This window comes from Ipomoea triloba, chromosome 11, assembly GCF_003576645.1.
Source record: "Ipomoea triloba cultivar NCNSP0323 chromosome 11, ASM357664v1".
In the NCBI taxonomy this organism is placed as follows: Eukaryota; Viridiplantae; Streptophyta; class Magnoliopsida; order Solanales; family Convolvulaceae; genus Ipomoea; species Ipomoea triloba.
This window is the reverse complement of record NC_044926.1, coordinates 25,568,684-25,590,274: the sequence shown is the minus strand read 5'-3', so window position 1 is coordinate 25,590,274 and position 21,591 is coordinate 25,568,684. Positions and strand designations below refer to the sequence as shown.

The 21,591-nt window shown below is 38.0% G+C and overlaps 1 protein-coding gene and 1 long non-coding RNA gene across 7 annotated transcripts in view; both read left to right on the top strand.

The window, feature by feature from the left end:
- The window catches only part of LOC115996484, a 46,375-nt gene extending 32,970 nt beyond the window's left edge, over positions 1-13,405 (top strand). For all 6 annotated transcript variants that reach the window (XM_031235730.1, XM_031235729.1, XM_031235731.1 and 3 more), the window contains 20 exons: positions 748-1,365; positions 1,452-1,523; positions 1,632-2,096; positions 2,184-2,367; positions 2,478-3,225; positions 3,359-3,475; positions 5,516-5,789; positions 6,133-6,246; positions 6,319-6,402; positions 9,010-9,060; positions 9,147-9,326; positions 9,414-9,691; positions 9,773-10,144; positions 10,227-10,290; positions 10,474-10,620; positions 11,487-11,591; positions 11,663-11,773; positions 11,858-11,962; positions 12,202-12,271; positions 12,409-13,405. In XM_031235730.1, coding sequence (XP_031091590.1) covers positions 748-1,365; positions 1,452-1,523; positions 1,632-2,096; positions 2,184-2,367; positions 2,478-3,225; positions 3,359-3,475; positions 5,516-5,789; positions 6,133-6,246; positions 6,319-6,402; positions 9,010-9,060; positions 9,147-9,326; positions 9,414-9,691; positions 9,773-10,144; positions 10,227-10,290; positions 10,474-10,620; positions 11,487-11,591; positions 11,663-11,773; positions 11,858-11,962; positions 12,202-12,271; positions 12,409-13,106 — 4,857 coding nt within the window. In that variant the 3' untranslated portion in view covers positions 13,107-13,405. The remainder of the gene's footprint in view (positions 1-747; positions 1,366-1,451; positions 1,524-1,631; positions 2,097-2,183; positions 2,368-2,477; positions 3,226-3,358; positions 3,476-5,515; positions 5,790-6,132; positions 6,247-6,318; positions 6,403-9,009; positions 9,061-9,146; positions 9,327-9,413; positions 9,692-9,772; positions 10,145-10,226; positions 10,291-10,473; positions 10,621-11,486; positions 11,592-11,662; positions 11,774-11,857; positions 11,963-12,201; positions 12,272-12,408) is intronic.
- Positions 13,406-17,180: 3,775 nt separating this feature from the next.
- Positions 17,181-19,267, top strand: LOC115996188. The gene is made up of 2 exons (XR_004093576.1): positions 17,181-17,521; positions 18,914-19,267. It is a non-coding gene; the product is annotated as an uncharacterized LOC115996188 (long non-coding RNA).
- The last annotated feature ends 2,324 nt before the right edge of the window (positions 19,268-21,591 follow it).

Sequence of the window (21,591 nt, the reverse complement as noted above, 5' to 3'; positions counted from 1 at the left end):
GGGGGGGGGGGGGGGGGGGGGGGGGGGGGGGGGGGGCTACCTTAAAAAATGGTAACTGAAAATCACCCTCAATCTCTCCATTATTCCTAAAATAAATTCCCTAACTTTGACTCCCTACTATTCAACATAGTGCAAGTTAAATATGGAAATAAGATAAATGGGTGGAATGTTTTAAATGTGTAAACCATAAGATTGGGAAAAATAACCAAAGCTCCACAATTTTGTTTAGAATAGCTCTATTTTTATGAATCTTTGGATGGTTACAGAAAATGAAATGGTTTCAAAGGCCCTCATTTTTCTAGTCTGGCCTGTTATCAATCACTTCCACCCTCAAAAAGTGCAAGGGTGGAAGTGATTGATAACAGCCCTCATTTAAGGGGTAAGGGTCAAATAAGCCGTTGAATTATTTATGAAAGTGCAATTAAGCCCTCGAATTAACAAAAGTTCCAATTAGACACTTGAACTTAGAAAAAAGTGCAATTTACCCCATTTGACTTGTTATTGCAGGTAACCTCCCAAGTTAAAGGTGATTGTAATGCCACATCAATATGTTTTCTTACCTGTAATAACAGGTCAAATGGGGTTAATTGCACTTTTTTCTAAGTTCAAGTGTCTAATTGGAGTTTTTTCTAGTTGGAGTGTTTAATTCCACTTTCATGAATAGTTCAAGGGCTTATTTGACCCTTATCCCAAAAAAGATTGGTTGAAGTGATTGATAACAGGCTGCTGTAATCTCCATTTGTGAAGGTTGCTTCTAGGACAACTGAGGTAATTAGAGATGCTTGGAACACAGCAGAGATTAGGACTAGTTCAGAAAGCCTAAACTTGCATAGTGATCGTTTAAATGTGAATTTGGATGGCAGAAGACATGCTCCATATGTACTACAGAATTTGACTTCCTTGCCTCTAATGTTTTATGTCTATAAAGGGCAGCAAGCCAGCAGTAATTTTAGAGTATCACTTACAAAAAGTGGAAAGCTTTTGCAACCAGGTTTTTCTATTCCTATTGATGTGGAAGAAACTCCAGAAAAACAACATATACACTATAACTATGCTCAAACCTCAGATAAACTTAGTGATGGGCAATCAGCAGAGGCAGCTCATCATTATATCTCTATTCAACTTGAGGGAACATCAATGCCATCTGGTCCTATTTCAATGGATCTTGTAGGTCTGAGGTACTTTGAGGTGGATTTTTCAAAATCATCTAGTAAATCTGATGCTGTTACAAATGAAGATGCTTCAAAAATATTCAAAAAGATTGAAGGGCAAGTTAGCACAGGTTCAGAAACTGGATTTGTTGTTCCCGTGGTTATTGATGTTTCCATTCAGCCTTATACTAAGATGGTGCAGTTGTACTCGACGGTAAGCACATTTACTACCAACAATTGGCATAATTTCAGTTTTGTTTATTTTCGTTTTTTAGCTGCCTCTGAAATATATTTGGTCAGGTGTTACTCTCAAATGCAACTTCAGAACCACTTGAAGTGCGGTTGGATATTCCATTTAGTGTATCTCCGAAGGTAATCTTGATAGAAGCAAAAAGGATGGTCCATTGCTTCATTCCATGCAATTAAAATTTTATTTTGATGTCATATAGATCTTACACCTACATGACTCTTTCATTTTAGATTCTGGATCCCATATATCCTGGTCAGCAATGTCCTCTTCCTCTTCATTTGGCTGAAGCAGGCCGCATGAGATGGCGTCCTCTTGGCAATGCTTACTTATGGAGTGAAGCATATAATATTCAAAATATTCTTTCACATGAGAGTAGAATCAGCATCTTGCGTTCCTTTGTTTGCTATCCATCTCATCCAAGCAGTGATCCATTCCGCTGTTGCATATCAGTTCATGATTGGTGCTTACCTTCAGTTGGGCTACCTAGGATGGGTGCATTACGGTCCAATAATGATACACTTAGACCTTCTTCTGAAATTCGTAATGAATTGTCACATGATATGATTAGATCCAAAAAGAGGTATGTCCACCAGTTGACTCTAAGCAGCCCACTAGTTTTGAAAAACTATCTTCCAGAGGCTGTATCGATCACAATAGAAAATGGAGGTGTTACAAGTTCTGCAATATTGTCAGAGGTTTGCATCATTTCTTAGCAGCAGAGATTTTATATGTTGAATTTGTTATGCTTTATTTCTCTTCACCAATATACTAATATTTTCCAGGTGGAAAATTCCTTTTTTCACATTGATTCTTCACATGACTTGACAATTACTTTCCAATTGCGTGGATTTAACCCTTCATCTATGAAATTTCCACGTGCTGAAACATTTTGTGAGACAGCTAAGTTCAGTGGAACAAGATTTTCTCTGTGGGAAACCATCGTCTTTGATTCTAAATCAAGCTCCGGTAATTTCTAATTGTTAACTGTGCGGTTTTGGATCTTACAAAATAGTAAAGCTGCATCGTGTTACTGCTTATTTTAAAATTTTTATTTGACAATTTCCTTCTTCCATTAGGCCCTTTATGCATTACTTTTGAGAAGGTAATGGATGCATTCTCTGGGGCCCGTGAAATTTGCATTTCTGTTCCATTTCTACTATATAATTGCACGGGTTTATCACTTGTTGTATCCAATGCTGTCAATGGGACAAAGGGGCATTGTTGCATTGTTCCTTCATGTTACGATTTGGACAAGCAAGACCTGGTCCCAAGCAGGAAGGATGGTCTTAGCCTCCTATCACCTATTATTGATTCTGATATAGCTCCATATGACAATAGCTTCCCAATATCATCCACGAATAGTTACCCTATCTTGAATTCAAATGACAACAGATTATCTGATAATCATTCAAAGTCATTACATTCATCCACAGTTGTACATCGGTATTCACATAACCATGGTCTATATACTCAAAAGTCATCTTCTTCTACTTTCAAGAATCAGTCAGGGTCAAGTAGCCAATCCAGTTTGAGGTCTTCTGATTTCCTTGAAAATGAAAGTGACGTGATTAATTGCTGCATGTATTCTCCCGATTCAAGTTTCTCTTCTGATAAAATTGTAGTTAAGGTCAGTAGATTCCTGTCTGCTTGTGTTACACATAATACCCCTGAGTCTTGGTCAAATGCTTTTTCCCTTGTTCCCCCTACTGGTTCAACTTCTGTTGTTGTTCCACAACCATCCAAAAGTTCTGGGTACGTAATGTCTGTTAGTGCTGTTGCTGCACCATTTTCAGGAAGGACAAAGATTATTACTTTTCAACCCAGGTACTCTCTTGAGACCATTATGTGTGACCTTATTTTTGTTATTCTAAGACAGCATAATAGCATGCCAGCAATTAGTATACAATCTTGATCCTTTCTCATAAGTAATTGCCTATAAATCACCGTAATTCTGCAGATATGTGATCAGTAATGCCTGCAACAAGGACCTGTGCTACAGGCAAAAGGGAACTGATGTTGTTTTTCTATTGGAGGCTGGACAACATTCCCATATTCGATGGACAGATACAACAAGGTGTAATACCTTATACTTTTATACCTTGTCCTTTTTCAAATATTATATCAGTATTCATTTCATTCTGTCAATTTTTTTATAATTTTTTTTAAAAAAAAAAAAAAAAAGTATATTGATTACCTGAAGAAAGTGAGTAAATGGAAATGAAGACAAAATGTCCTCTAATGTGAACAGAAACTGAGAAATAAGAAATGAACAATTCAAAGCACAAACAACTTGCAATTCTCACTGAAAATAGGATTAAATGTTTTCCACAAAAAGCACCTTTACTTTACTCGTACTGTGGGCATCATAATACTTTAGAAAGAGTTCTTTGAAAATGGACCTCCTGAAAGTAGAGGTGCTTCTCAGCCTATTGGCCATCATTGTTGAAATTGAGGGATTGAAAGACTTGGCGGGTGGAGAATAACAACCACCCGCCAGTTAGGCGGAAACAAAGTATGTGAGAAAATCAGAGAATAATAGAATATTTGAATATATTATAATGAAAGAGTACAATAGGGTTATTCTCTATGCCTCTATATATATACTAAACTACCTACCAAATCTACCATAATAGGGATAGAAAACCCTAATAGGAATAGGAAACTAAGTCCAGCCTACTAGGAGTTTCCTAATATTCAATAAAGGTTTCCTAATATTAAACACTCCCCCTCAAGCTGGAACATTTGAAAGTTCCAAGCTTGGATCAAAACAAACACTCTACCTCACCCAAAATTACAAACGAAAATTAAAAGCAACTAGAGGATAACAATGTTGGATAGCTTCGGAGGGAAAATGCTATACACAACCCTGGGAAATGCATCAAGGGCGAAGCTTGTCACGAAGATCTTTGGGAATGACGACACCAAGGGTAAACACGAACACCACCACAGCAACATAAGCACTCTAGGATGGATGGCTTCAAAAGAGATTGCGCTATGCCTGACCTTTCTTTGGGAATGAAGACGAATGCACGGAGCTGAACACAATCCTTGGGAATAAAGGTGAACACACCAAGGACGGAGCTGAACACGATCTTGGGAATGAACACACCGAGGATGGAGTAGGACATGCTAACAAAGCCTTCATTGAGAGTGGTAGAGGCGAAAAGGGAGCAAAGAATAGCAAAGGAGGCAGTAGAGCCCATAGTAATGAAGATAAACCCAAAACAACGAGATAAAGATAACCGGGAAAACAAAGTAAAATAACTAAACTAGAACACCATTTGATTATAGATAGTCACACTCCCCTTTACGGCCTTACTTGAAACATAAGAAATAATCAAAGGCCATTATAATAGTGCTGAAACGTAACATCCATGGGATAAGGCATACCGGAGATAAAGGAAAAGCACGGTTATACCAAAATAGTGAAATACCATGGGAAGAACCGAAGAAGCTCAGCAATAAACCCAAAAAGCCTTCAAATTTCACCAAAGAATGGCAAAACAACAATCTCAAGTGATGGTTGGAGACATTGACCGGCGAGGTTGACCGGAGTTGACTGTTGACCAGCGTTGACTTCCGTTGACCGACGTTGACCGGCGACCAACGAAGGATCTGAAAACACAGTCAAGAGAGTCTCGTCGATACGAAACCAATGGTGGCAGCGGTGTCTTGATCGGAGATCGGAGGAGAGAGATCTGGCCAGAAAACCGAAGAGACTCCCGGTGGCGGGGCGTGGCGGAACAACTAGGGTTTTGTCTAGGGTTTAGGCTCTGATACCATGTTGAGATTGAGGGATTGAAAGACCTGGTGGGTGGAGACTAACAACCACCTGCCAGTTAGGCGGAAGCAAAGTATGTGAGAAAACCAGAGAATAATAGAATATTTGAATATATTATAATGAAAGAGTACAATAGGGTTATTCTCTATGCCTCTATATATATACTAAACTACCTACCAAATCTACCATAATAGGAATAGGAAACTAAGTCCAGCCTACTAGGAGTTTCCTAATATTCAATAAAGGTTTCCTAATATTCAACAATCATTATGGCTATACTTTCCCACAATCTGCACCCTATACTTCTAAGAATTTTGTTTCAATATTTTGCAGAGAATTACTAGTTTCTATCCGTTTTGTTGAACCTGGATGGCAATGGTCAGGATGCTTCTTGCCTGAACATTTAGGTGATACTCAGGTGAAAATGAGAAACTTTGTTTCTGGTGCTGTTAATATGATTCGCGTAGAAGTGCAGAGTGCTGATTTCTCCATTAGAGATGAAAAGATTGTTGGAAGCCCACGTGGAAACTCTGGGACAAACCTGATTCTTTTGTCAGATGATGACACAGGCTTTATGCCATACAGGATTGATAATTTCTCAAAGGAGGTTAGTGTCTTGTGCCAGTATTTGCATAGTAATATGTATTCTAATATGTATTCTATTTTCTTTATTCTTATAATCTATTTAGTTCTTTGTGTATACATAAAATGGTTGAGATAATGTGCTTTGCTCTTACAACTTTGCTGTTGCTTTCCCAAGATATTAAGGCAATTTATGCTATCCTATTCTAGAGAGCAATCACAGTATATGCTGGTTCATGAAATAATGCAGTTCAACATAGTAACTTGCATTTAAATTTTTGAAGTTTTTCTCTACTCTTGAATTAAGATATCATCGTCAAATATCAGATATACTTATTACCTGACATGATGTCTTTGACGAGATGCAGAGACTACGCGTTTACCAACAAAAGTGTGAGGCTTTTGAAACAATGATTTACTCCTACAGTTCTTGTCCTTATGCATGGGATGAACCTTGTTACCCGCATCGTTTAACTGTTGAGGTATGATCTACATTTGACAGCTGAATGACATCTGGTGGACGTACATGAGTAATTTTTCTTGAAATTTGTAAGGTTCCTGGTGAACGTGTCGTAGGATCATATACTCTTGATGATGTAAAGGACTACACACCTGTTTGTTTATCAGCAACTTCTGAGGTACCTTCCGATGTCTGTTATAATTATCTGAATCGGACTGCATTATGCATAGATAACAACATAGAAAGGAAAGAAATGTTACAAAAACTTTGCCACACAAAATGGAAAGTGTCTCACAAGTCACAAGCTTAAGGCTCATGATTTCTTAAATATCTGCCTGAATTCAACATGGAATTCATGCCATTTAAAATTTGAAATCCCAATCTCCAAATTCTATCAATATAAAGCCATTGCACAAATACTTGCCTACCTTTCTCCTGGATACTTATTAAATCATGATGGTCAATTGTTCAGCATATTGTTGGAGTGATGTTGAATTTGATGATCATCTAAGCTTTCCCAGATGAAACACTTGTTCTCTGAACCTTCAATTTCTAGAAATTCAGTTGATCAATTTCAGGTGTTAATAAATCTGTAAATTTGCTGTTGGTTCATTTTAGATCTTCAGTTGAAGATAATATATAAATTATTAATGTTGCTACTTGTTGAATATTAAGTAACCTTTATTAAATATTAGGAAACTCCTAGTGGGCTGGACTTAGTTTCCTATTCCTATTATGGTAGATTTGGTAGGTAGTTTAGTATATATAGAGGTATAGAGAACAACCCTATCATACTCTTTCATTATAATATACTAATACATTCTATTATTCTCTGGTTTCTCTAATACTTTGCTTCCGCTTAACTGGTGGGTGGTTGTTATCCTCCACCCGCCAGGTCTTTCAATCCCTCAATTTCAACATGGTATCAGAGCCTAAACCCTAGGACCTAAGCCATTTCGCCGCCGTCGCAGTCGGAGCCTCACCGGGAATTATCGCCGCGCCACCGCGACTGTTTCACGTTCACCGTCGATCTAGTGGTTCTTTCTCCGATCTAACACCACAGAGCCCTCGGGAACGTCGTCGCGAGTCTTCCGCCGCAAACCCGGTCGCCGTCCGCCGCCGCACGCGCCCTCACGCACCGCCGCCGCCGTCGGGAAGTTCGAGAGTTTTCCGGCCATAACTTCTTCCTCCGGTCTCCGATCGAGCTGCCGTTGCCACCATTGGACTCGTCTTGAGGAGACACATCTCCTAGTGTCGCTCGCTTCCGCCACCGTCGCCAGTCACCGCCGCCGTTGCCGTCCGCCGGTCGCCGCCGCAATTTTCCGGCGACCTGAAGATCTGTTTCAGATCAGTGTGTGATTTGTACTGTTTCAGATCTGTTTTGCATATTATTTTGCATATTTGCTCTGTCAATATGGTGCAGACCGCTGGTTCAGAGGCTCAGGCTCACAGTAGGTTCGCCCCAAATGACTATGAAGAGTACCTCCGATTTAAAGCCTCCCGAAAGACCGAGACAACTACTTTGATGTTACCCATGCTTCAACCCTGGATCAATCAGTTCTCTTCCATTCTAGAACAGCCCGTGCCATCTGAAGATCCTGAGGATTGGAGCATCAGAATGGAGGTTTTAAAGTGCTTGAATCAGTCTGTCCAAAATTCCCCTGGGCTTATGGAAAGTCAGTTTATGGTTATTCTAGGGCCACTATGGCAGACATTTGTATCATCTTTACGAGTGTACACACAAGCATCAATTGAGGGTATAGATGATCCATATGATGGAAGATATGATTCTGATGGTGCAGTTCTGCATCCTTTGCTATTCTTTGCTCCCTTTTCACCTCTACCGCTCTCAATGAAGTTCAATGAAGGCTTTGTTAGCATGTCCTAATCTATCCCTGGTGTGTTCATCTCCATTCCCGAGGTTCGTGTTCAACTCCATCCTCGGTGTGTTCATTCCCAAGATCATGTTTAGCTCCGTCCTTGGTGTGTTCACCTTTATTCCCAAGGATTGTGTCCAACTCCATTCTTGGTGCATTCGTCTTCATTCCCAAGGAAGGTCAGGCATAGCGCAATCCATCCCTCCTAGAGTGCTTATGTTGCTGTGGTGGTGTTCGCTTTACCCTTGGTGCCATCATTCCCAAGGATGTTCGTGACAAGCTTCGCCCTTGATGCTTGAGTGTTTGTTTTGATTCAAGCTTGGAACTTTCAAACGTTCCAGCTTGAGGGGGAGTGTTGAATATTAAGTAACCTTTATTGAATATTAGGAAACTCCTAGTGGGCTGGACTTAGTTTCCTATTCCTATTAGGGTTTCCTATTCCTATTATGGTAGATTTGGTAGGTAGTTTAGTATATATAGAGGCATAGAGAACAACCCTATCGTACTCTTTCATTATAATATACTAATACATTCTATTATTCTCTGGTTTCTCTAATACTTTGCTTCCGCCTAACTGGCGGGTGGTTGTTATCCTCCACCCGCCAGGTCTTTCAATCCCTCAATTTCAACACTACTCAATTAACTGCTCAAGTGTCTAGTTGAGGTTCACATAATTCAATAGTTTGTCATTGAAGAGAAGGGAGATTATTAAAGAACTGCATGTCATATCTTGTTATTAATGCTCTTTTACTACTGTCTTTTGCTTTTATAACTGTAATCCTTTTATTCTAAGATTTGAAGTGATAATAATAACATCATCATCAACAACAATAATTTGTATATTCTTTTCATTGCTTTCTGAGCTTGTTTCATTTGTTAAGCTTGTAATATCTGCTTACTCTTTACAGAAACCTGAAAGAACTCTGCTTGTTTCTGTCTGTTCTGAAGGAGCAACTAAGGTGCTTATTTTATGATTATGGGGGTGTAAATACTTTTATTTGTTTATTCCCTGTAAAATAATGTTTCTTTTTTTCCTCGTGATAAGGTTCTTCGCATTATTGATTCAAGCTGCCATGATTTAAATGATTCAAAGAGCCCATGTCTTCCACAGTTGAAAGATAAAGGAAAGAATGCCAGGAAGCTTGAATCTGTTGCTCACTTCAAGGAGAGAATTGTGGTTAACATTCCTTTTGTTGGAATATCTTTAATAAATTCTATACCAGAGGTACCTAAAATTTTATATAGAGGATATTACAACCTTGTTTTAGGTGCCAAAAGTAACCCTTGGTATCTTATGGGTTTTATTTTGTAGGAATTGCTTTTTGCTTGCGCAAGGAACATTACCATGAATTTTGGGCAGAGTCTAGATCAACAAAAGTTCTCCTTGCAAATTATGTCTTTGCAAATCGATAACCAGTTGCCTGGTACTCCTTACCCTGTCATTCTATCTTTTGACCATAATATTGGCATTACCAGTAGAGATACAAGAGAAACAGCTATTGGGACCCAGGAACCTGCATTCTCTGTAGTTGTAGCAAAGTGGAGGAACAAATATCTTTCACTGGTTTCATTTGAATATATAGGCTTAAGGTTTGTTTTCTGCACCAGCGCCTGTGAAATTTTTTGCTAGTTTTGTCATTCCTTGACATGTTACATGCTTTGTACTTGCAGAGTGGCTGAACTTCATCTAGAACTTGATCAAGAAGTGATATTGAGTTTGTTTGATTTTATCAAGTCAGTATCTTCAAGGTTGCAGAGCAGAGTGTTGCAGCATATGAATCCAACCCTACATCCAATATTTTCTGATTTGGAATCAGATTTGTCTATCCATTCCTGCTCTCTAGACTTTGAACCTCTGAATTCAAATTCTAAGCAGCACCTTGCATCAAACACTACTTTATTTCATGAAAGCAGCAAGAACTCTTTGCTGCCTCCAATAATCCCTATTGGTGCCCCATGGCAGCAGATTCACCTTCTGGCCAGAAAGCAGAAGAAAATATATGTTGAATTTCTTGATATGTCCTTAATCAAACTTACTTTAAGGTAAGTCATTCTTCCCACTAGTCATGCTTGTAGTGTACTGTGTACAAAACTTGATTCTATGCAGCATGAATTTTTCATGCAGTTTTTCTAGCAGTCCCTGGATGCTTCGAAATGGGGTCCTTACATCCGGTGAATCTCTAGTTCATGTAAGTGGTGATTGGTAAAGGTTCCATGCATATCCGAGGCTCAGAAGTTCATACAGTCTAAACATTTTTCAATGATTTTAGCATATGAAGTGCCAAAGGGCAGTGCATTTTTGCTATTGTTGCAATTAGAATTATATTTATAAAAAAAATTCAATTCAAGCCCTGTGACACTAAGAATTACAGAGTGGTCTAATGGCACTTGCTGATGTGGAGGGAGCACAAATTCATCTCAAACATTTGATTCTATCACATCAGCTAGCTAGCTGGGAATCCATCCAAGAGATTCTCATTGGGCATTACAGTCGACAATTCCTTCATGAAATGTATAAGGTTAGTGGTTCTCATCACAAGGAGCTCAGTGTTCAAATAGTTAAATGCTAGAACCCTGTAAAAATACCTCATATCAAACCATCAGCTAAAGGTACTTTTTTGGTTAATTGTATTCTCCATTGCATTTTATGTTTGGAATGCCTATATGCATATATAATGAGTTGAAGTTAAATGTACATATTTATTATTTACACCCATTACTGGAGGATATTAGGATGGTAATTATTTTCCACTTGGTTCTACAATGATGATTTGCTTCATTTTTGTCAATGCCAGGCTATTTACCTAGTGAAACCATTCAAAAGAAAGATGAGAATATGATGTCTTATACTTTCAACCCTAGAACCCATTGAAGGCTCCAGAGTTCATAGGATCCTTAATCATGAAAACTAGTTGAAAGATCCAATTGAAATACTGTGCTTTACTCTCTAGTGTCCTTGGAAGTTGGAACCCTTGACCATTGGTTAGTAGGTTTCTGCTGCACATTCAACCAAAGGAAACAAAACAGCATTGCATTGAGAATGGACTATTATAATGTGAATAACAATAAAATACAAGAAACAAAAACCAAGGTGCCACTTAAAGTGCTCTGTCTCCTGTTTTGCTATTCTGGCAAGTCATGTACAATTTTTTCGTTGTGGCAAAGATTCATACTTTTTATCCTCATTGGAAGGCATCTTAAGTGCACATTCTCAGTGTGAAGTTACTTCTTTGACATGTTCTAATTGATAACAATCCCGCATGATCTCCACTTCTCCAAAAGCTTCCTGTTTTGCTACAATTATTTTTATAGACCCTCTTCTAGTTTTGCAACCAAAAAGGTTTGGATTTAGTAGCAACCAAGACTATTGTTGATTGCATTGCAGGTGCTTGGTTCAGCTGGAGTGATAGGTAATCCAATGGGGTTCGCAAGGAGTGTAACTCTTGGCATCAAAGATTTCTTATCAGCTCCTTTGCAAAGTGTTTTCCAGGTATTATACGTATATGATTTGTTCACTAATCAGATTCACTTCTAATACTAAGCTCAAAATTGCTTCTGCAGAGTCGTGCAGGACTTATTAAAGGCATGGCACAAGGCACCTCCAGTCTCTTGAGCAACACTGTCTATGCAATAAGTGATACAGCCACTCAATTTAGCAAGGCTGCACAGAAGGTTTATGATTGCCTTTGTAACACTTGAGACTTGTAAATCCTGTGGTTATTTTGTCTAAAATGCATTTCAACCGTAACAATGTAGGGCATTGTTGCATTTACATTTGATGACCACAGTATAGCAAATATGGATAGACCCCAGAAAGGAATATCCTCCCAGAGTAAAGGTGTAATAAATGAATTCCTGGAGGTATTTGCTTGCACTTCATAGCTACATTGATTTTAGTTTCCTCTTCTTATACATTCTTTTTATTTGTCTACTTTTCATGGCACTGACATGCTAGAATTTCTTAGTACACCTCATCAAATAATTTTACCTGTATGGCTGTATAGTAATATAGAAAGTTCTGAGTCTTGCATGTTTACTTTATCTCCATGTTTATTAACCTTGTTTTTACCTTTTTTGAACTTTGTTGTGTTGATACTCAGGGACTAACTGGTCTACTACAATCACCTATAAAGGGGGCTGAAAAACATGGACTTCCAGGAGTAGTCTCAGGTATTACTTACTAGTTGAAGATTAGTTTCTAGAACTTGGTGACGATCCCAAATAACAGATGGGAAGTTGCTGTGGTAATGGTGTTTGCAAGCTGCATGAGAGGTTTAATTAATGTTTTAGATTTTCCTTTGTTCCAGGTATAGCCCTTGGTGTGACGGGACTCGTGGCAAAACCTACTGCTAGTGTCCTTGATATCACTGGTAAAACAGCACAGAGCATTAGAAATTGGAGCAAGCGGCATCACAGTGGATGCCACCGCTTTAGGGTTCGTTTGCCAAGGCATTTAAGCAGGGAATACCCCCTGAGGCCATACTGTTGGGAGGAAGCAATTGGAACATCTGTACTCCAGGAGGTTGATGATAGTTTAAATCTCAAGGATGAGGTCCTAGTCATCTGTAATGCACTCAAAGAGGATGGGAAATTTGTTATCATCACTGAGAGACTCGTCTTAGTTGTAAGTAGCAAAAGTTTGGAAAATTTGGGTAAGCCCGAGTTTCGTGGAGTTCCTGCTAACCTGGAATGGGTGATAGACATGGAGATTGGAATGGATAGCATCATCCATGCTGATAATGATGGAGAGGTGGTGCATATCATAGGAAGTAGGTCAGATATAGTAATGAGGCAGAATCAGCAGAAAAGAGGTTGGGGAACAGAAGGCAAGCGAAGCTGGAACAATAATCCTCGTGCTCCTCTTCCATTATTCCAAACTGACTTGCTGTTTACATCAAAAGAAAGGGCAACGGACTTTCTACACACACTTTTGTCTGCAATTGACCAGGCTAAAGAGCAAGGCCGGTGCCATGTGCATCTTTTGCACCAAAGTAGCCTAAGGTAGATTTTTAAACAAATTAAAAGTGTGGCTAAAATTATCATTACAATGTTGGAGAAAAACAGCATGATCCTCAGGATATGTTAATTGTTTTGTACATTTGCCCCAATTGCGTACATAATCAATCAAGCTGAAATTTGTCCTTGTCCTTTTTTTGAGGCTCATATTGTAAGCTGTAGGACCACTGTAATTTAGTGTACTGTAATGCATTGAACTGTGGTATTGTTAGTGCAAGGCATTGAAAACCTGAGAAATGCTATAAAGAACTTGGTTTCAAGTATGAAAGTGAAGAGAAGGTTTTTGAATCAGTGACTAGAAAGGTGAATACAGTCCTATATATATATCTAAAAGACCTCTAAGAAGGAAATAAGACAAATTATTCCCTTATGCTATTGAAATCGTTATAAATTTCCATGCTACCTAATAATATATATACATTCCATAATACTTTCCCTCGTTGGGGCATAGACGCAAATTATACTGTGGACCATGGTCCACAATGCATGGTGGACCATGATCGTAACTGATACTGCAGTTGTGTTGACCGGATACTGCAGTTGTGTTGAAAAGATACTGCAGTTGTGTTGAAAGGAAACTGCAGTTGCACGGAACAGAGGTCGTTCATCCGTTCAACACAACTACAGTATCTTTTCAACACAACTGCATCTGCAGTATCTTTTCAACACAACTGCAGTTCCAGATGGATGACACGGCCTTTGTTCCGCGCAACTGCACATTCCTTTCAACACAACTGCAGTATTCTTTCAACACAACAGTAATATCAACTATGACTCATGGTCCACGGTATAATGACTGGGGCATAGATGTTAATTATGTTCAACTTGTTACACAATAACTAACTCAAGTCTCATTTAGGGCCTTTGTGAATAGGTCCTATAATTGTTCTCCAATCTTTTAGTGGAGATTAAAAATTGTTGTATCTTTTCATAAACTAAGTAGCAGTCGATCTCTATGGGTTTGGTTCATTTGTGAAATACCGAATTTAATGCGATTTCTATGTGTTTGGTTCATTCATGAAATGCCATATTCGAGGCAATATGAAGAGTAGCTTGATTATCACACCATAGTTTTGTAAGGATTGTGAGAGATAGTCTCCCTTTCACCTAGATAAATTCAATAATGAGAACCTTTTGGGGGAAAATTCATATTGGCATGGTTGGAATAAAAAAATGAAGTATTCAAGCTCCGCTTAAAAATAAATAAATAAATAAATAATCAATCGGTAATATATCGATGATTTTTACTTGTAAACATGTTGATTGTGACATTGCTCTATATTCATACTCTGAGCTCAAACAAAAATTCACATTTTGCTTTTTTACTCTTCCACGAAACCAGATTACCTCCAAAGAAAACACAATATCTATTTAATTTGTTGATCTTCGACCCTCTTTGGATCCTACCCAATCATCATCGGTGAAATTGTGATCATGATTCTTATACAAAATTTCATATCTCGAGGTTCCTTTCAAGTAACTCAAGATGTGCTCTACAGTTACCCAGTGATCAAGAGATGATGTTTGACTCATAACACTATCTGGGAATGCAATATCTAGACAAGTTACTGTCAAGTAGTTTAGCTTCACAACCAATCTCATGTACCTCTCAAGATCTTCAATCAATTCCCCCTCCTTCAGCAATTGCATGTTTGGTATCATGGGAGTATTGCATGGTTTAGTACCAGTTTTCCTGTTTCAGATAGTAAGTCAAGTACATATTTTCGTTGAGACAGTAATATGTATGTTTTACTCATTATAACTACAATATCTAGGAAGTACACAACGGGCCCAAGTCTTTTGTTTGAAATTGACTATGAAGAAATGACTTGAAAGATGAAATCTCTTCAGAATCACTCCCTGTAATGACAATGTCATCCACATAGACCACTAACCAAACGATGCTTGTTTTAGACCACGTAGACCACTAACTAAAACATGGAGTGATCCCTGGGTTTGAGCCGGTCAGCTATGGGTAACTTAGGCTGGTTTATCTCCTTATGGTCCTTTGTCGGCTAGGGTCACAGGGCGAGAAGAAAACCTCGCTAAAAGAACTTTGACTAAATTTCCCAAACCAAGCACGGTGACTCTATTTCAGCCCATATAACGATCGACGAAGTCGACATGCTTTCCCAGACTCCCCCTGAGCAATAAACCCAAGAGGTTGCTCCATGTACCCTTATTCTTGAAGATTCCCATGAAAAAAAATGCATTTTTGATATCAAGCTGATGTAGAAGCCAATCATGAATGGAAGCCATTGAAAAGAGTGGCCTAATAAAAGTAAGCTTAGCAACAAGAAAAAAAGTGTTAGAATAATCAACTCCATAAGTTTGAGCATATCGGCTTTTACTCGCAAGCATAGTAATCAAGGTTTTGATGGATAGAGACTATGATATGGAGTTTTCCCATTCAAGATCGTGGAAGATGAATAAGAAACAAGCCGTGGAAACATCATCAAACCAAAATTGTTTGGAAACCCCCCTTTGAAATAGCAAGGCCCTCGCAAGCTCAGACATATGCCTATTTTTAGGCCCAACTACCTCATTTTGAAAAGGTGTGTCAACAAAGGAGGACTGATGTAGCATACCCTTCTAAAGTATATAAGAGACAAAGGGGAAAGAAAAATATTACTTAGCATTATCACTGCATAAGATTTTACAACCACCCCAAACTGAGTTTCAATTTCAACACAAAACAAACCAAGTAATTCTGAAGGTATAATCACATCATACAAGAAAAATCATCAACAAACATAACAAAATACTTAAACCCGGGTTTAGATGTCACATAACAATGACCCCAAACATCATAATGTACTAACTCAAAATGAGCACTTTAACGTTTGTAAACTCTAAGACTCAAATGCACGCAATGGTGTTTAGAAAACTCACACAACTCACAAAGTAAGGAAAACAAACTCTGAAATTCAGGACAAAATTTATGTAACAATGGAAGGGAAGGATGCCCCAAATAAAAATGAGCATTAAAAGGAGTGACAACACGTGAACAAGCAACAGAGTTCAACCTCATGGTGTCAAGAATGTAGAGACCCCCAAACCCGTGTCTTTTACCAATAACCCTCTTCGTCGTAAGATCCTGAAACAGACAATGATTAGGAAATAATGTAACACAACAATTTAAAACACATGTAAACTGGTTGATCGTAATTAAGAAGGCTCACGACAAATGTAAAGGGGAGCGAGGGGACTAGCTTAATGTTACCAAACCCAAGTACATAGGAGGTGGACCCATCTGCTAAAGTGATAGGAGAGTTATGTGTATAGGAAGAAAATATGAAAAATATAATAGAGTTACACGTCATATGATCCGTGAAACCCGAGTCTATAATCCATTTGGAGGAAGACGAGAAAAACATGATGTTGTGTTACTTAAGTCGACAATAGGAATGACTGAAGATGACGGATGTTTTAGAGAGTCCTAGTACTGAGGAAAATTGTCAAACTCATCAGCAGATATCAAAACCGACTTGATAGATGTATCATATGTATTTTCAACCATACCCTAAATAAAAAGAAAATAAAAAAAAATAAAAAAAAAAAGGACAAAGATCAGAAAGTACACAAAATTCAAGCCTGAATGTGTACGAGAAAAATTGACCGTGAAGAAAAAGTCACTGATGACACAATGCTCCAAACTAAGTCCAGAACCTAGGCAGAGGACTCAAGCAACCCAGGAACAGTCAACCAAAAAATTTTCCCATTGCCGGAAACGCCAAACACACCGATGTGTAGGGAGAGTGGCAGCGAATGATGGTGGCACATGAGCCTCACGCACTGGCCAAATCTAAACTGAAATTTCTAGGCACTATCACTAGACACCAGTGCTCCTCCCTAGGAAGGTAGTGATGGCAACGGAGCTAAAAAAATATCGCAAAGACTCAGATACCATGTATGAAAGTGAAGATAAAGTTTTGAATCAGTGAATAGAAAGGTGAACGCACAACCCTATATATATATATATAGAATTACATTCCTGTAAAAACATGACTTAAAATACAAATCTATGGACTAATCTGGAACGTTTGATTGCTGATATGCACGGCTATGATTTCTTTTCGTATTTTGGTGATTTTTTAACTCTTTTTTCCTTGCGTAAGGTGTTTAATTCTTGTTTTTATTTTTGTTGAGGGCATTTGGGGGTCTTGTAATTTATTCTCTCTCCCAACATTAATTTCACACGTATAATGTTTGTATCTCTCCCATCTGTGTGTCTCTCGCAAACGGTCCTGTGTGTTTCTTCAATCGCAAAGCTGCGTTCTTCAATCTCTTTCAATCGCGAAACTCTGGGTCCGTTCTTCCGTCTCTCCAACAACGCAGATGGTACTGGATGGGACTACGGTTGAGGAAAGCGGCGGAGACCACCGGGACTACCTGTCGGTCGAGGTAGGGTTTTTTTTCCCCATTTTTTGTCGTGTTTGTGTTGTTGTTGTTCGCGTTGGTTTTTGTCGCAATTAGGGTGGATGTTTTGTTTCAATAATGTATTGTATTCGCCGGGGGGAGGTTCGGGGGTTTGGTTGCCAGATTGTTTACAAAATTGAGGTTTTTGGCAAATTAAGGCTACTCAATTTTGTGTTTGATGGGGTTGCTTGTTAATTTTTTTTTTTTCAGTACGGGTGTTGGTTTCATAGGTGTGTGCACAACCCAGATTGTGGGTACTAAACTATTCCTAAGATTGCATGTTTCATTGTGATTAAGATAATATGAATAAATTTGGTAATTAGTGACTCTCTACAAATAGCTTTGTATTCAATATGTATATATTATTGCTTACTACTGTGTTGAATTAAGTAACCTGGGGTCATAATTCATTGTTTTGTAGAACAAAGCTATATTATTAAAAAAAAAAAAACAATACTAAACTATTCCTAAGATTGCATACTTCATTATGATTAAGATAATGAATAAATTTGGTAATTAGTGAATTTATGCAAATCATACTACTTTCAATATGAATATATTAGTGCTTACTATTGTGTTGAAACTGAGTAACCTGAGGTCATAATTCATTGTTTTATAGAACATAGCTATATTATTAAAAAAAAATCATTAGTTAATCAAATGATGACAAACTCTAGTTAATGTCTTAATTATAATTAATTTAGTTATCAAATCAGGGAAAAGTTTGGGTTAAATGATACTTTGTACTTGCGTGATTATGATTCAATTACATTTGGTACCTACATTTAGTCTCATGGGGTACAATTACATTTGGTATCGACATTCAGTTCTAGTGTTGGCAGGATTTGAAAACAATTACATGTGGTTCATGAGTATTTTATTTTATTTTTTGTTATTTCAGTGTTCGCCTTGTGATCTTGTGTGCTTGCTGCTCAGTTTTGCTTAATTCATAGTGACCGTGTGCATTGGTCAGTGTTACTGTGTGTATTGCTGCTTGTTTTTTTGTGTTTTGGTTTTTTTTTTGTTTTTGTTTTTGTTTTTTGTTTTTTGTTTTTTGTTTTTTTTTTTTGTTTTTTGTTTTTTTTTTGCTTTTGTTTATTGTCTATTCTTGTGGTCTTGTCATTTTCTCATGGTCCCTCTTTCGTGTTTCAATTGTGATGTACTGTCTGTTTGTTGATGTTAAGGTTGGAAGTTTGGTTTTATGCATTTTTTTTTCTTTTTTAGGTGTCTGTATTATTTTAGTTGGTTCACACCCATACTTTTTAGTCTACTTTTTTGTGTGCATTTGCAAGTCGATTGTGTTCATAAACCTGACCTGTGTGTGAATTCTTCTTTTTGAATTGTTTGGTAGTTGATTTTGTCTTGCGTGTTGCCTAGTTGCTGTAGGTAAGAAATCTAGGGTATCACATTCAGATGCTGGTGGTTCGAGCTTAGCTTTTCTGAGGATGATGATGATTTCATAACCCCATCTTTAGCGGTTCTTGTAAGGTTGTAGCAATATCATGTGTGGAATGCCCCCGATTATGAACGCATTGCAGTGGAGGCTGTTAGGTTTCCTAGGGTGAACTTTACTAATCCTGGGTTAGGCTTTTTGTTCGTGTAGGTTGTTAACTTTTTGACAATTACAAAATCATTGCACTTACTGTATCGATTATTAAGTCTTTTGGAGGCATATTTAATTCGTAATGCTATTTCCCTTTGTTTTGATCAGTGATTAAATCATCTTTCGTACATGTATGTGGTGTCTATTTTTGTACATAATGTAGCTATGTGGGTGCACAGTGTTCATGTATCCCTGTGAAATACTGAATGTATCATTTGGCTCATTATATGCGTGTGCACCAGTTGATTATGTGTATTGAAGATTAGCGGTGCTATTTCTAAACGTGTGCATATCACCACACATCCGTATGCATTACTATGTGATTCTTAGAAACCCCACCAACCAATATTAAAATCATGTCATTTCTATTACTGCACACACAAGATTACTAAAATGCACACTATACTGAAAAACAATTATGTTTGTACACACACAGGTGTTTAAAAACAAATTGAGTACTGAAATTGGTTTTCCAGTTCTAACTATGTTGTTTCGGTCTTAAATTTGCTCGCACACACACCTAGTAGCCTTTGTGCACACACAATATCTCAAGTTTGTTATTCATGTACTAAAAAATATTAACTATAATAAATTTCGTGTATTCTTGAATGTGTAGTACATTCAACTACCAGGTACTGTTTCATTCGATTTATTCAATTAGAAGTCATTTTATTTAAAATAAAATATAAAAAAAACAAAGTGAGTACCGATCGTGGCTTTCCCGTTCTAACTGTGTTATTTCGGTCTTAAATCTACTTACGCACACACCTAGTAGCCTCTGTGCACACATAGTATCTCAAGTTTGTTATTCACGTCCTAAAAAATATTAATTGTAATAAATTTTGTATATTCCTGCATGCATAGTACATTCAACTACCAGATACTGTTTACTTCGATTTATTCAATTATAAGTCATTTTATTAATAAAATAAAGTGCGTACTGAACGTGGCTTTCCAGTTCTAATTATGTTATTTTAGTCTTAAATCTGATTGCTCACACACCTAGTAGCCTCTGTGCACACACTATAGCTCAAGTGCGTGCACTTGATACACTCCTTTAGCACACTTAGTTAACACCATACATGCCTTACACCCTACACTATTTGACATCCTTCATCTTTTGTTAGTCTTTGTACTGTTTTCTTCACTGTTGTTGTTGTTGTTGTCATTTCAGCGTGGCTTGCACTCTTCCCGCGAACACACCATATACTTTAATCCCACTTGACCGTCTCTAGTTTTTTCGCATCGTGTTGTTTCTGACATCAAACTCAACTGTTGAGGGGTACACTCTGCGGAAATGTCCATTATACATTATTGTTTTACTATTTCAAACCGCTGCCCAACAAATGGTTGAATTTGTTAGTTGCATTCTAGTCTCCAAAGCTTTGTACCATCTGTGGAAATGTCCATTACAAATTCATCTAGCCCACTAACATTCTGTTCGCCACCTGTGAACCACACCAACCAAACAAATCATCATCATATAGTTAATAGAAAGTATTATGTCAATTAAATGTCTACCTGAATTACTTGTAAACGCACATATCCAACCATGAACACACACATTACGCAATTTAATGTGACATGTGTCATTCGAAGACTACCAACCTACCATGAACGTAATGCCTTTTCTGTGTCCACATGGTTGGACATCGGGTACAAGGTGTGTGCAGACTAGATTTTAAATGTGTGCACAGTAAGCTCATGTGCAGCGGTACTTCCCTTCCCTTTTGTCTACGCTATTTCTATTACTTAACCATTTGCTTAACTAACAAATATACTTTATTACTACGCTTTAACCTATCTAGTATGTTTACTAACATTTGACCATGCACACAGATCATTCACTATGTGCACACGGTTTGATATATGGTTTAAGATGTGTGCATTTCTAACGAATATTGTTTATTACTATGCTTTAACCTATCTAGTTTGTCTACTAACATTTGACCATGCACACAGATCGTTCACTGTGTGCACAGATCAGTGTGTGCACAGATCATAAGCATGTGTCACTATTTTTCCTCTCAATAAGTGTGTACACATGTGATGTGTCTGGATGGGATTGTCATCCCCAGTTCATGTGCACGTTACTGTGTGCACATGGGGATCCAGGTGTGTGCGGAAGGAGTTTTGCTTCGCCAGGTTTTCTACGCATTAGTGTGTGCACACGATTACATAAGTGTGTGCTACTGGTTTTTCGACTCTAATTACTCTGAGGGTTGGTGTGTGCGCATGCAGTTTGTATGTGTGCGCGGATAGGGTTCCCACCGCAATTCCTACATAACCACGATGTGGCACATTATTATGCTTGCGCCTCCGGGCTTTCTCGTGTGCATGTGGTGTCAAATAATCACATCCGCACCGGTGTGCGTCTCAGTGTGTACAAGCTTTCAACCCCCTATTCTAGTGCTTCTATTTAGAAATTTTCACGCAGTTCGTAATCATAAAA